The sequence below is a fragment of the Notolepis coatsorum genome, assembly GCF_963971535.1.
Source record: "Notolepis coatsorum genome assembly, chromosome: 2".
NCBI lineage: Eukaryota > Metazoa > Chordata > Actinopteri > Aulopiformes > Paralepididae > Notolepis > Notolepis coatsorum.
Genome location: NC_140166.1, coordinates 29,039,910 through 29,054,120, shown reverse-complemented (window position 1 = coordinate 29,054,120; position 14,211 = coordinate 29,039,910). Strand labels below are relative to the sequence as shown.

The window sequence follows — 14,211 nt, the reverse complement described above, 5'->3', positions numbered from 1 at the left end:
AGCCCTCAATTCAGAGCAGAGCAGTATCCTAATGACTTTTATGCCTCCGGCGATAAGGTGTTTTGCTAATTCTGTCAACGTTCCGTGGACTGGAGCCACAAAAACACTTGCGACACTATTGTGATTAAATAGCTATAACGTTAGGACATGATCGCTTCTTGCTAAATCTAGTGCACCCATCCATTTGTTTAATGCAAACGAGTCATTATACACTGCCCTTTATAATCGAAATAAACTTAAATAGCTATGAAACGTTTTACAGTACATAGGACTATAGATGGAAATGATAGCTTCTTGCTAAATCTGGTGCAATCCATTTGTTTAATGCAAACAAGTCATTATACACTGCCCTTTATAATCGAAATAAACTTAAATAGCTATGAAACGTTTTACAGTACATAGGACTATAGATGGAAATGATAGCTTCTTGCTAAATCTGGTGCAATCCATTTGTTTAATGCAAACGATGTCATTATACACTGTCCTTTATAAACGAAATAAACTAAACTAAAGGTGCCTAAATTATGCATTACTATATTTCATCACAATAAAATAGATATAGCTAGGCTACTGACATTGTGATAATGTCAGTAGTAGCTAGCTGTATCTATTGTTTACACTTGAAATGTGTATTTTTATTTTGTCACAATATTATTTGAAAAGTATTGTGTAAAATGTAACTGTATTTCTGAGTTGCAGCACTTAAAAACATTAAATGGACTGTTATATCATATTCAATTGTAGACATTTATTCATTCCCACTTATTAGACACTATTTCTGATGGTAAAATGAGCATAAAAAGCAAAATACAGAATTCTGAAATATTAAAACGGAAAAAACGGAATTTGGGAAAAAATAAAATGGAATTTGGAAAATAATAAAACGGATTTCATATGGCTCTAGATTTGGACGTATAATACTATTATACAACCTGGAGATGGATCGCATATTTCAACATCCCATAATAGGAATCTGTTTTCTCATCGCCCAATGCTACGAGGAAGCTACGGTGAGTTTCAGCGTTTTTTTTTTACAGTGTTCGATATAAACTGCTCTAATGATCATATCACCCACACTAGATTAATCATCTAACGTTGGCCACGGAATTATAAACGACCCCCCCCCCCATCCGGTCAACATCAGATGATAAGTAGTAACTTCTAGAAGCACGTCCATTTGAATTTTTTTTTCTCGCGCAGATCCCTATCAAACTGTATTTGATCATCAATATAATGCATTTAGGGCTATAAATCACGTTCTGGAGAAAGCTGCAGAAAACGATAAAAACATATTTATACTTTAGACCGTATTTTAGTATGAATATGTGAATGAAAAAGTATAACGTTCCTACGTCCTGAACGATGGATAATTGACGTTGAATGGGCCATAGTAATGTCAATTTAGCAATACAATTTAAAAAGTTATAGCCCTGCAAAGAAGGGGAACTTCTCCATAGACAAATAGAGCTGGCAGAGAGGGGTATAATGATGTACATAAGCCTGGCGAAGAAAGTGTTAAACATGCTGGCAGAGTACATGCATCCATGTTGTTGTGAACATTTTAATTAAATAAAGAAATTCCCTATCCATAGTCGCCGTGGGAAATAATAAAATAAAATAAATTCCCTACCTACCCATGGCCTTAACTGACAACCAATAGGAAACAAACAATATTTTATTTTATGCCCTATACAAAAAATGAATAATAATAATGAATACTTTTATGAATAATTAATTATCGATACTTGGCGTCCCTGTATCGATAGAGTATCGCCACGCAAAGTATCGCGATACTACTACGTATCGATTTTTCCCCCCTACTTCCTAGGTTAGACAGCTGTGCAGAACGTTTGACCTCCATAGGTTAGACAGCTGTGCAGAACGTTTGACCTCCATAGCGTTAGTAACTATGGTCGTCACGTCAGCTGTGCAGCCTGCTGTACTAAATGACAGAAGAGACCAGACAGGGAGGCTGGCATCAACACATTAACAAACGTTAACAATGAGAATTATTAATATTGGTTACCGTGACAGCTCTATGTGATCGTCTTTGGTTGACGTTTTAAGTTTGTTTGTAAGCAAACACTGCCTAAACCCTGTTTACTCCCCAAGTTGTTTTCCCCAAAAAGAGACTATCACAAATGATGCCAGTCTGATGTATATGTGAAATACCCCTTTAATATGATATGTCGTTTTCATTTTCAAGTTTCTCATTTCTATTGTAACCTATATCGTTTTCATTACCTGCTGAGACTCAGGGTGTCTCACACACACTTACAGAAGTGTCAAAAGTCACTTTCAGTATTTCTCTTTGCCGACAGATTGGTTCAAGTCTCATCTGAAATGAGTCTCTGTGTGGAGGGAGGGGAGAGAGCAGCGTCTCCGATGCGTGGCTGTTCGTCTCCGGACGACTCCACGAGCACACCTCCAGACATCCACGATGAACCAACAGTGTCGCAGAAAAAGTAAGATCACTAGATGGAGGTACAACTCAGTGGTGAAAACCAAAACAACAGTGACGGGCAGAAAGGCTAAGATGTAAATGGTCTAAAATTGTCTTCCCCCCCCCCCCCCTTACTTGACATGAATCTGAAATGTCATGAGAGTATTGTGCATTGCACCATGGGATTGCAAGGTGTGTCAACCATAGCCAGCCTTACAGAGTTCAGAAAGCAAGGAGTTCTATTGGTTTTCAAGTGGCTTCTGACACCATTACAATGTGATTGGCGGAGCTTAAATCAAATGACCAACCTCCAACTGTTACCAAACGTGTCTATGGTTTACAGAGGGGCCACATAATATAAGCCTGATATAATAATACAATAACATAAAATAATAGATAATGCAATAACATAAAATAATAGACTATCTTCGTTAGGACAGCCGGAACCCGGAACCCGACCAATCTTTCGCCATCAACTACAAACGCACTTCTTCAATCAATATCTGAAATGAGAAAAAAAAAGAAAATACACTAACCTTACTGTCTTATACTATCATGCACTCTTCCTACTATACTAAATTATGTCTTTACTCAGTGGCGGCTGGTGAATTCTTCTCCAGGGGGGGGCGCTATACCAAACATTTTGCAAACATGTACCGAGGTATCACAATGTCACACACCACACACTGAGTAGCCTACTGTGCACGTCAGAGCTTCGGCGAAACCACAAGGTATGAATATTTAAGTAGGTACAGTACAACTATCACCATTGCAATCAATATATGATCAGTCAATGCAGCCACGTTTCCAATAGCGCCTACACAAACATGCACGCCCAAATATCTCTCTCTCTCGCTCGGGAGCAGGCAGCATATTATCACTGTACTATATTTGTGCATGCTCCCACGCCCGTATTCAGATCCGTACAATAATAATCCCAGAGGTATATCTTGTCATTTGAAACAAGTTACCATTATATTGTCCCGGGTGATTATGCCCCCCCGCGGTGAAATTAATTGGTATCTCTCTCTATCTCTCTCTTTCTCTCTCTCTCTCTCTCTCTCTCTCTCTCTCTCTCACTCACACACACACAGCGCGACGTGGAATCTATCGTTACACAAATAGAAGGAACTGCATAAGATCAGACCTTGGTGTAGTATATACCAAGAATAACTTCAGTACGAGTACAGGGCTGTACAGCATATTTTGCATATTGTTGCAGAAGGTTTGACCTCCATAGCGTTAGTAACTATGGTCGTCACGTCAGCTGTGCAGCCTGCTGTACTAAATGACAGAAGAGACCAGACAGGGAGGCTGGCATCAACACATTAACAAACGTTAACAATGAGAATTATTAATATTGGTTACCGTGACAGCTCTATGTGATCGTCTTTGGTTGACGTTTTAAGTTTGTTTGTAAGCAAACACTGCCTAAACCCTGTTTACTCCCCAAGTTGTTTTCCCCAAAAAGAGACTATCACAAATGATGCCAGTCTGATGTATATGTGAAATACCCCTTTAATATGATATGTCGTTTTCATTTTCAAGTTTCTCATTTCTGTTGTAACCTATATCGTTTTCATTACCTGCTGAGACTCAGGGTGTCTCACACACACTTACAGAAGTGTCAAGTCACTTTCAGTATTTCTCTTTGCCGACAGATTGGTTCAAGTCTCATCTGAAATGAGTCTCTGTGTGGAGGGAGAGGAGAGAGCAGCGTCTCCGATGCGTGGCTGTTCGTCTCCGGACGACTCCACGAGCACACCTCCAGACATCCACGATGAACCAACAGTGTCGCAGAAAAAGTAAGATCACTAGATGGAGGTACAACTCAGTGGTGAAAACCAAAACAACAGTGACGGGCAGAAAGGCTAAGATGTAAATGGTCTAAAATTGTCTCCCCCCCCCCCCCCCCCCCCCCCCCTTACTTGACATGCATCTGAAATGTCATGAGAGTATTGTGCATTGCACCACGGGATTGCAAGGTGTGTCAACCATAGCCAGCCTTACAGAGTTCAGAAAGCAAGGAGTTCTATTGGTTTTCAAGTGGCTTCTGACACCATTACAATGTGATTGGCGGAGCTTAAATCAAATGACCAACCTCCAACTGTTACCAAACGTGTCCATGGTTTACAGAGGGGCCACATAATATAAGCCTGATATAATAATACAATAACATAAAATAATAGATAATGCAATAACATAAAATAATAGACTATCTTCGTTAGGACAGCCGGAACCCGGAACCCGACCAATCTTTCGCCATCAACTACAAACGCACTTCTTCAATCAATATCTGAAATGAGAAAAAAAAAGAAAATACACTAACCTTACTGTCTTATACTATCATGCACTCTTCCTACTATACTAAATTATGTCTTTACTCAGTGGCGGCTGGTGAATTCTTCTCCAGGGGGGGGCGCTATACCAAACATTTTGCAAACATGTACCGAGGTATCACAATGTCGCACACCACACACTGAGTAGCCTACTGTGCACGTCAGAGCTTCGGCGAAACCACAAGGTATGAATATTTAAGTAGGTACAGTACAACTATCACCATTGCAATCAATATATGATCAGTCAATGCAGCCACGTTTCCAATAGCGCCTACACAAACATGCACGCCCAAATATCTCTCTCTCTCGCTCGGGAGCAGGCAGCATATTATCACTGTACTATATTTGTGTATGCTCCCACGCCCGTATTCAGATCCGTACAATAATAATCCCAGAGGTATATCTTGTCATTTGAAACAAGTTATCATTATATTGTCCCGGGTGATTATGCCCCCCCGCGGTGAAATTAATTGGTATCTCTCTCTATCTCTCTCTTTCTCTCTCTCTCTCTCTCTCTCACTCACACACAGCGCGACGTGGAATCTATCGTTACACAAATAGAAGGAACTGCATAAGATCAGACCTTGGTGTAGTATATACCAAGAATAACTTCAGTACGAGTACAGGGCTGTACATCATATTTTGCATATTGTTAAACGAGCCAAGGCTAGCTATTAACACTTTGATCGCTGGGGTTAAATTCATAATTTACCATCCCTCGCCAGCCCTATTTAACATGGAGAAGTTCCCCTTCTTTGCAGGGCTATAACTTTTTAAATTGTATTGCTAAATTGACATTACCATGGCCCATTCAAAGTCCTACATCTATTGTTCAGGGTGTAGCAACGTTATACTTTTTCATTCACATATTCATACTAAAATACGGTCTAAAGTATAAGTGTTTTTATCGTTTTCTGCAGCTTTCTCCAGAACGTGATTTATAGCCCTGAATGCATTATATTGATGATTGTATACAGTTTGATAGCAATCGGCGCGAGATAAAAAATGTCAACTGCACGTACTTCTAGAAGTTACTACGTATGATCTGATGTTGACCGGATGGGCGGGGGGTCGTTTATAATTTCGTGGGCAACGTTATATCATTCATCTAGTGTGGGTGATATGATCATTAGAGCAGTTAGTATAGAAGACATTAAAAAATAACGCTGAAACTCACCGTAGCTTCCTCTCGCCGTTGGGAGATGAGCGTGGAACAGAATTTTTTCTATTATGGGATGTAGAAATACCCGATCCATTTCCAGGTTGTATAATAGTATATACGTCCAAATCATGTTGTTTATCGAGTTATTGGCAACGGATCGCTATCCATTGTGTCGAGATCGAGTCCCGGGACCTATAGCGAGTGATCGGACCAAATTGAAATGAGCACCAGCTTCCACTTCCTGTTTCTTCCCTGAGCGATCAGGCCGATCGGCCACCAGATGGCGCTCTTGAACCGTTAGATGGTTGATGGGGGCTCACCAGTACATCTCATGTCTCCGGGGGAGAAATATGATTTCGATCACAGATTTTTGAAATATTGATATCAAAGACGCTGTCCAGCGTCAACGGCAGAATGAGCATGGCGGGGAATGACGTGTTTCAGCGTCAACAGCGATTAAAGGGTTAAACATAGACTTACCATCACAAGAGTTGAATTGATTGATTGATTGAAAACTTTATTAACAGATTGCAGAATGGGTACAATACAGTACAGCTCAATACAGAGAGGGGCGAGATATTCAGCTGTCCACAAGCCAAGCCATAATCAACTTTTTTTTAATCCACTCAAAAAGAAACTCCAGTAACGGTCCATACCATGGGCATGTTGCATCTGTCCCCCATTTTAAAAAGCAGGAATTGAAAGCAACGGCATTCATGACTGCATCCAGCTAGCCATATAGCTTCTTGTTAGCCAAGTAGCCTTACCACCAGCTAGAAAACTACAGAGTATTGTCTTCCTCTGTCTGTTGATTGTTTCTGAATTGAGGAGATATCAGGCTGATGAGGTCGAAACTCTTTCACTCCAGTGTTCATCTCTCAAAAGGTATTGTTTTGAGGGATTTACCTGCATTCGAGGTTGTAATGTTCTGACTCCATGCCTCCAATGATCCATGGTAGCTACTAGTAAACTAGCAAACTCTCCGTTGTGTGGACTGGGGGAGTGACAATACAGCAGGACCCTGCTTGCTTGGAGCACTAGAAAAACGCGCCCCGATTACATCATATTTGAACGCACTGATAGGCGAAATGTATTTGCTTGACCTATTTAATTGGCTGCGATGATACAGTGACGCGCACAGTGTGCGCGCTACGTCTATGCGCCCAGCTTTAGAGGTACTCATCTCTATATCATATCAGACAGTGACTTCATGTGAATCACAAAACAATGCTTTATATTTGATATATTAACGTTATTGTGCATTTGAAACACAAACATACTTAAAATGAGTAGATATTATTCATTTTAAACATGTTTATTTTATTTTTAAGAGTCTAAAATAAAAATAAATTTTTTTCTTCTTCTCCTGCTCTCTTTACCAGGGGGGGTGGTGCCCCAGCGCCCCCTATGGGCGGGCCACCACTGTCTTTACTACTATGCACTCAACACTGCAGCACCCACGTTCCAGCACTGTTTGATGAACATTGTTACTTAGCTGAAAGAGTCGTACCCTTCCTGCTGACTTGTCGTACAGAACTTGTAAAGTCGCTTTGGATAAAAGCGTTCAGCTAAATGACTAAATGTAAATGTTGTGTATTGTGGCTGTTTGTTTGCTCTGAGAGAGACGGCAGCCTGCAGACATTTCTTTGTTCATTGGCCTCATGAGCTTCAGGCATCAGCCGCTTATTGCAACATGTCAAATATCACCCTGATTAATCTGAATGTGGAGCTCATCACCCAACTCTATAAAGTATAAACGGTCTCTCCACAGTAAGAGGAGTCGCGCTCCGACCAACAAGCCTGCAAAGTCTGAGGAGGAGGAGAAGCCCTTCCAAATTGTCGCTACACAAGGTAAGGACTCTATCTAACGTTTTTTTTTGCATGTCTCAAGTCCTGATATAGTTTGTTTCTGTTGACTTATACAGTCATTTGTATACAGTCATTTGTTTAACCACCCATTCATATCCTCTTAACTTTTAACATATCCTCTTAACTCCCAGCGTATCCTCTTAACTCCCAACATCCTCTTAACTCCCAGCATATCCACCACTTTCTAGCCTCTAACCAGTCTGTCCAGTTGACCATTTATCTGTCCGTCCTTCCTTCTTTTTGTCTTGTCTGTCTCTCTGTCTACCTAGGTGTCTAAATGTGTGACCATATGGAGGGAACATAGGGAGGATTTGCTATAATAATAATAACTATTTATATAGCACCTTTCATACATGGATTGTAGCTCAAAGTGCTTCACAGAAAATAGCATAAAATTAGCATACAGTTGACAGAATAAAAACAATGCATAAAATGCAGACATAAGAATAGGTATAAAAGTAATGCAATGTAGAATGTGCAGACATAAGAATAGGCATAACAAGTACAGTGTTGCTCGAAGGCATGTGAACCCCCGGAACAGCCAGTCCCCCAACACCCCACACATATATTACACTAATGTATTTACTAGTAGCGGAGAAGTCACTGCTTCCTCACCTCACTACAAAAACGAACTAACAAAAGAAAGGAAAATATTTATGAGTGAGCAGTGACTTCTCCGCTAAAAGAAGAAACTCTATTTTAAAGGATCTGAAAAGCGTGCCCCCCCCCCCTTCCTCCCTCAAAACATTTGCCAGGATTGACACTTCAGAAAATGTATTGTGATCATATCGTCTTTAACACGTCTCCTTTCCCCCCCTCCCCCTCCTTATAGTTAACGGCTGTCTGAAGATGACGTTTCAATGTGTGCTGGAAAGCTGCGATGAGGCGGGGATGTTGCCTCAACCCCGCCACAACAAGGTCTACACGGAGCTGTCTATCTTGAAGGGAGAGGGCGAGGAGGTCCAACACCAGGCTCCGCCCGTGGTAAAGACCAAACCCCTGAACGATGATAGAGAGCCGCTTACCAGGCATGACATATTTAGACCCTCAAACAACACTAAGCTCAAAACCGTCATGACCACTGGCATCGCCGGTGCGGGGAAATCATTCCTGGTGAGGAAGTTTATTCTCGATTGGTCGGAGGGCAATAAAAACCAAGATGTGGATCTAGTCTTTTTGACCATGTTTCAGGACCTGAACTTGGTGAAAGACAAACAGTTTAGCCTCATGGGCCTGCTGCGTCACTTGAACCCGCCGCTAGACGTGCCGATTGACTACGTTTCTTGCTGTAAAGTTCTCTTCATCTTCGACGGTCTGGATGAAAGCGTGATACCACTGGATTTCCAGCACAATGCGATCATGTCCAACATCACGGAGCAGACCTCGATCGGCACGCTGTTGACGAACCTCATCCTTGGGAACATGTTGCCCAACGCTCTCATATGGGTCACCTCCCGGCCGGTGGCGGCCAATCAGATCCCTCCCGGGTTGATCGACCGGATGACGGAGATACATGGTTTCACTGAAGCACAGAGGGAGGACTATTTCAGAAAGAGATTCAACAAGAAGCTGGCCAACAAGATAATATCGCACATCAAGTCGTCGAGGACCCTCCACAACATGTGCCACGTCCCCATGTTCTGTTGGATCTGTGCGACAGTTCTGGAGCACCACATATTGAACAAACCCAAGAAAGTACCGATGCCTAATACACTGAAGGAGATGTACACCAGCATCATGCTCCTTAAGACGGAAAGAAAACTAGAAACATTGACATGAAAATGTAGCAATAGGTATTGTGATGTCATCCAAGCAGCCTTGCTGGATGGTCTTCCCCCTTGTTATTGATTGTTGTGTCGCGGTTGGATGAGAGAATAATGACTAATGGAGCTGATCTGTTTCCATGTCATCACCCATCTTGCCCACATATGCAACATATAATGAGCTTTTTTTTTTTATCGCAATGAATTATGTCAACAAATTATGTCTTTGCTTACAATGGTTACAATCCAAGCTTACTTTTACATTAAATTCAAAATATATATCTTTTAAAGTTGGCTAACGTTAGCTATATCAAGCTAGCTAACGTTGGCTAAGGTTCGGTAATTATTAGCGAATGTAACTTTGTGATGTTGACTATTTAGCTTCTTAGCAGATGTTAGTGAGCTAGCTTGCTAACTAGCAACATTTTACTAGCTAGATATTGCCAACTTTTTTCCCCCAACAATAGTCTTAACTCATTGACTGCCACGCTCTTCTCCCATCTTTACTCAATGGCGCCAGCGTTATTGACTATTTTCGCAATGTTTGCGGACCCATCGTGTGTTCTGTATTATAGCTATGGAGACCATAGTATGGCTCATTTGACAAGCATTGTTTATTGTCCAAGAGTGACAAACCAGTTAATTTTTACATACTGTAGTTTGTGCACTATTACACGCTAAACATCGCCCCTTTCCAAAATAATCCATAATCTGTGTTCTTCTTCCAGTCCAGCTTGTGATGTTATTATGGAAAATTTTGCTCACTAAAATGTCTACATTTCTCTTTGTAACTGTGTGAGATTTTGTCTTCTATATTTCTGACACGTGCAATAGGGCAGTGATCACTAAATCCTTGCTTAAAGACACTACAGCAGTACTTTTATAATCTGATACACTACCGTTCAAAAGTTTGGGGTCACCCAGACAATTGTGTTTTCCATGAAAACTCACTTTTATTTATCAAATGAGTTGCAAAATGAATAGAAAATATAGTCAAGACATTGACAAGGTTAGAAATAATGATTTTTATTTTGAAATAATTTTGTCCTTCAAACTTTGCTTTTGTTAAAGAATGCTCCCTTTGCAGCAATTACAGCAATGCAGACCTTTGGCATTCTAGCTGTTAATTTGTTGAGGGAATCTGAAGAAATGTCACCCCACGCTTCCTGAAGCACCGCCCACAAGTTGGATTGGCTTGAAGTGCCTTCTTGCGTACCATACGGTCAAGCTGCTCCCACAACAGCTCAATGGGGTTGAGATCTGGTGACTGCACTGGCCACTCCATTACAGACAGAATGCCAGCTGCCTGCTTCTTCCCTAAATAGTTATTGCATAATTTGGAGGTGTGCTTTGGGTCATTGTCCTGTTGTAGGAGGAAATTGGCTCCATCAAGCGCTGTCCACAGGGTATGGCATGGCGTTGCAAAATTTAGTGATAGCCTTCCTTATTCAAAATCCCTTTACCTTGTACAAATCTCCTACTTTACCAGCACCAAAGCAGCCCCAGACCATCACATTACCTCCACCATGCTTGACGGATGGCACTTCACTTGTTCTGCGTCTCACAAATGTTCTGTTTTTTTTTTTTTATCCACTTTTTCTCCCATTTTCTATTTTTCTCCCATCCCAATTTCGTATCATCCAATTCAACCCTCCCCTGTCTCGAACGCTGTTTCTTGCCTCCCACAAGCCGGCTGCAATGTGGACTAAGTCATACATAGCACGAGTCCCCTCCGATACTCGAGGTAACAGCAGTCTCATCTTTTCACCTGTGCGATCTTTCAGCGTCAGGGGTCTGCGCTTTGGAGGGGCGCCGCCCCCATCGCTTCCTGATTCTACTGCGCAGGCGCACCAACCGACCTGTAGGAGTCGCTGTCCACAACGCCCGATCCCCACCCATCAGTGTATTAGTACGGACGACCAGCTAAACTGAAAGCAATGTGGAGCGCTGGGCTCGAACAGGCGAACCCAGCGTCTCCAGTATTTGTGGTGAGCGCCTTGCCCACTGCACCACGTAGCCGCCTACAAATGTTCTGTTCTTCTGTTGATCCAAACACCTCAAACTTCGATTTGTCTGTCCATAACACTTTTTTCCAATCTTCCTCTGTCCGATGTTTGTGTTCTTTTGCACATATTAATCTTTTCCTTTTATTGGCCAGTCTCGGATATGGCTTTTTCTTTGCCACTCTGCCTAGAAGGCCAGCATCCCGGAGTCGCCTCTTCACTGTAGACGTTGACACTGGCGTTTTGCGGGTACCATTTAATGAAGCTGCCAGTTCAGGACCTGTGAGGCGTCTATTTGTCAAACTAGAGACTCTAATGCATAGGTGTCAAACTCATGGCCCGCGGGCCAAATCTGGTAAAATATATATTTTTAAACATTAATCTTGGGTTAAAAAATAGCGGCGTTAAAATAATTGTGGGTTAATGCGTTCATAAAGCTTTAACTTTGACAGCCTTAGTTATTACACATTCTTACACATGCATGTATGTTGAACATCTGAGGTATTGATGAAGTAACAAAGGAAAAAAGTTAAAAGCACATACTCCTCAGACATTCTTTGACAATTTTACAGCCCAAAGTACAAAAAAGATCCAGGCGGAATAGGTAACAAAGGGTTGAAGAAATATTGTCTGAACTGTCGGATGCAAACTGGCTGTGTGACATAACCGAGCATCTCGCTCAATTGAATAAGAAGCTGTAGGGATGCTGTGAGGAGGCGGCCAAGCGAAGGAAAAATGCAGTCCGAGTCAGGTTGCCATCACCCAGTGGTTGTTTTTTATTCTATTTGTTCTTTTGCTCCCCAGTGGGAAAAAACGGGAAAAAACATATTTTAACAAATACAAAAATAATACAAAATGATTAAACTTCCTTTTAACAAATATAAACAACTAGGCCCTTGGCTAAGGGACCTAGGTCTTAGTACGGCTGTGTCTCGCTTCCAAGCCTGTCACTACTTCTCCCCGAGAGGAGCCTCCATCCCTGGCTTTATGCTGGAAGCTCCTCCTACAGGGACAAACCAAAAACAAACAATCAATTAATCAATACAGACATCAATTTACACATCCAATAACTCTGGACAACATGGATACATTACTCCATCATGTTCTATCATCACCAAACACTAAACAGTGTTTAGGGCGCTTCATAAACCTATTCCCCTCTTGTTATGAAAATCCCCCCCCCCTGTACTCTACCACACTTGGTTCCTTCCGAATCTCCCCTCCAGAAAAGGCCCTGGCCTCTCCCAGTTCTGGTTGGGCAGCCAGAGCTCCTACAAGGAACCAAGTGGGAGCACAGACAAACGGTATTTATCAACAAATGCATGTACTTTAATTCTACATAACATGTTATGCTTTAAACCAATGTGTCTGTATTACAAAACAACATAACAAAACAAACTAGGCCGAAGGCCTAAACTAAATGTTTGGCCGCATGACCACATGTGGGAACAGGTCAAACCACTTAAGGCCCATGTGCATCCCTACTTACAGGGCATGGGATAGCCCCATGACATTACCCCCCCCCCTTCTGGAGTAGACACTTGTGGCGTTCTGGAGAGGTAGTCTGCTGTACAGTTCTCCTTCCCTTTCCTATACAGTACCTCGAAGTCGAAAGGTTGCATGGCAAGGAACCACCTCGTGATCCTGGAGTTGGTGTCCCTCATGTTCCCCAGCCAAGACGGTGCCCGATGGTCAGTCCTTCTGCTTGGCTTGGGACTTCAGAAGGTTTTCACGTGCCATTGTGGTGGTCCTCATGAGCGTCTCTCGCATTTTCAGGACAAAAGAGATGACGTTCATGTTCTGTGGCTTGTCCAACTCCTCCCAGGTTTCTCGCAGCACATCCAATGGACCTCTGACCTGGTGGGCATAAAGCAGCTCGAAAGGTGAAAACCCAGTTGAGGCCTGGGGAACCTCACGGTAGGCAAACAACAAACTGCAGCCATTTATCCCAGTCCTTCCCTGACTCAGAAACAAACTTTTTCAGCATACGTTTCAGGGTCTGATTGAAACGCTCAACAAGGCCATCAGTCTGAGGGTGGTAGGGAGTGGTCCTTACTCTCTTGATACCTAACAGCTGATAGACCTGTTTGAGTGTGCGACTCATGAAATTGGTCCGTAAGTACCTCCCTATCCCAACCCTAGAAAAAAAACTGCGGCGTAGCTACTTGCTTGGCTGTCACTTCTCTCATTGATTGATTGATTGATTGAAAAGTTTATTAACAGATTGCAGAATGGGTACAGTACAGTACATCTCAATACATACAATTGTTAAGGGGATGCAGACCAGAGAAAGACTTTCGTCTTGTTTACACCAGGGTCCCCCATTTTCAATTCATCATAACATATATGACATACATGACATACAGATAGACAGTACTGCTACATCTATACATTTATGACATATCAGATTTGCAAAAACAGTACTGTTTGTGATACAAAAGTGTCCAGAAAAGGAGTGTATATACATTTGGCGTAGAAACTGTACATTGGAGGAGGTTGGTGGGGTGGGGTTGGGTGAGGGCTGTACATTGGATTATTGGGTAGGGGACACACACACATTTTACACTGTACATTGGAATATTGACAAAGCCTTACTTGGTCATTTACTGTACAACTAGGTTAGGACATTTGT

The 14,211-nt window shown here is 42.0% G+C and overlaps 1 protein-coding gene across 1 annotated transcript in view; it reads left to right on the top strand.

The window, feature by feature from the left end:
* Positions 1-10,303, top strand: part of LOC311222718 (protein NLRC3-like) — a 36,210-nt gene extending 25,907 nt beyond the window's left edge. Inside the window, exons 2-5 of the mRNA XM_084307328.1 lie at positions 2,322-2,465; positions 4,105-4,248; positions 7,716-7,795; positions 8,646-10,303. Coding sequence (XP_084163454.1) covers positions 2,344-2,465; positions 4,105-4,248; positions 7,716-7,795; positions 8,646-9,592 — 1,293 coding nt within the window. The 5' untranslated portion in view covers positions 2,322-2,343 and the 3' untranslated portion in view covers positions 9,593-10,303. The remainder of the gene's footprint in view (positions 1-2,321; positions 2,466-4,104; positions 4,249-7,715; positions 7,796-8,645) is intronic.
* Positions 10,304-14,211: the final 3,908 nt, after the last annotated feature.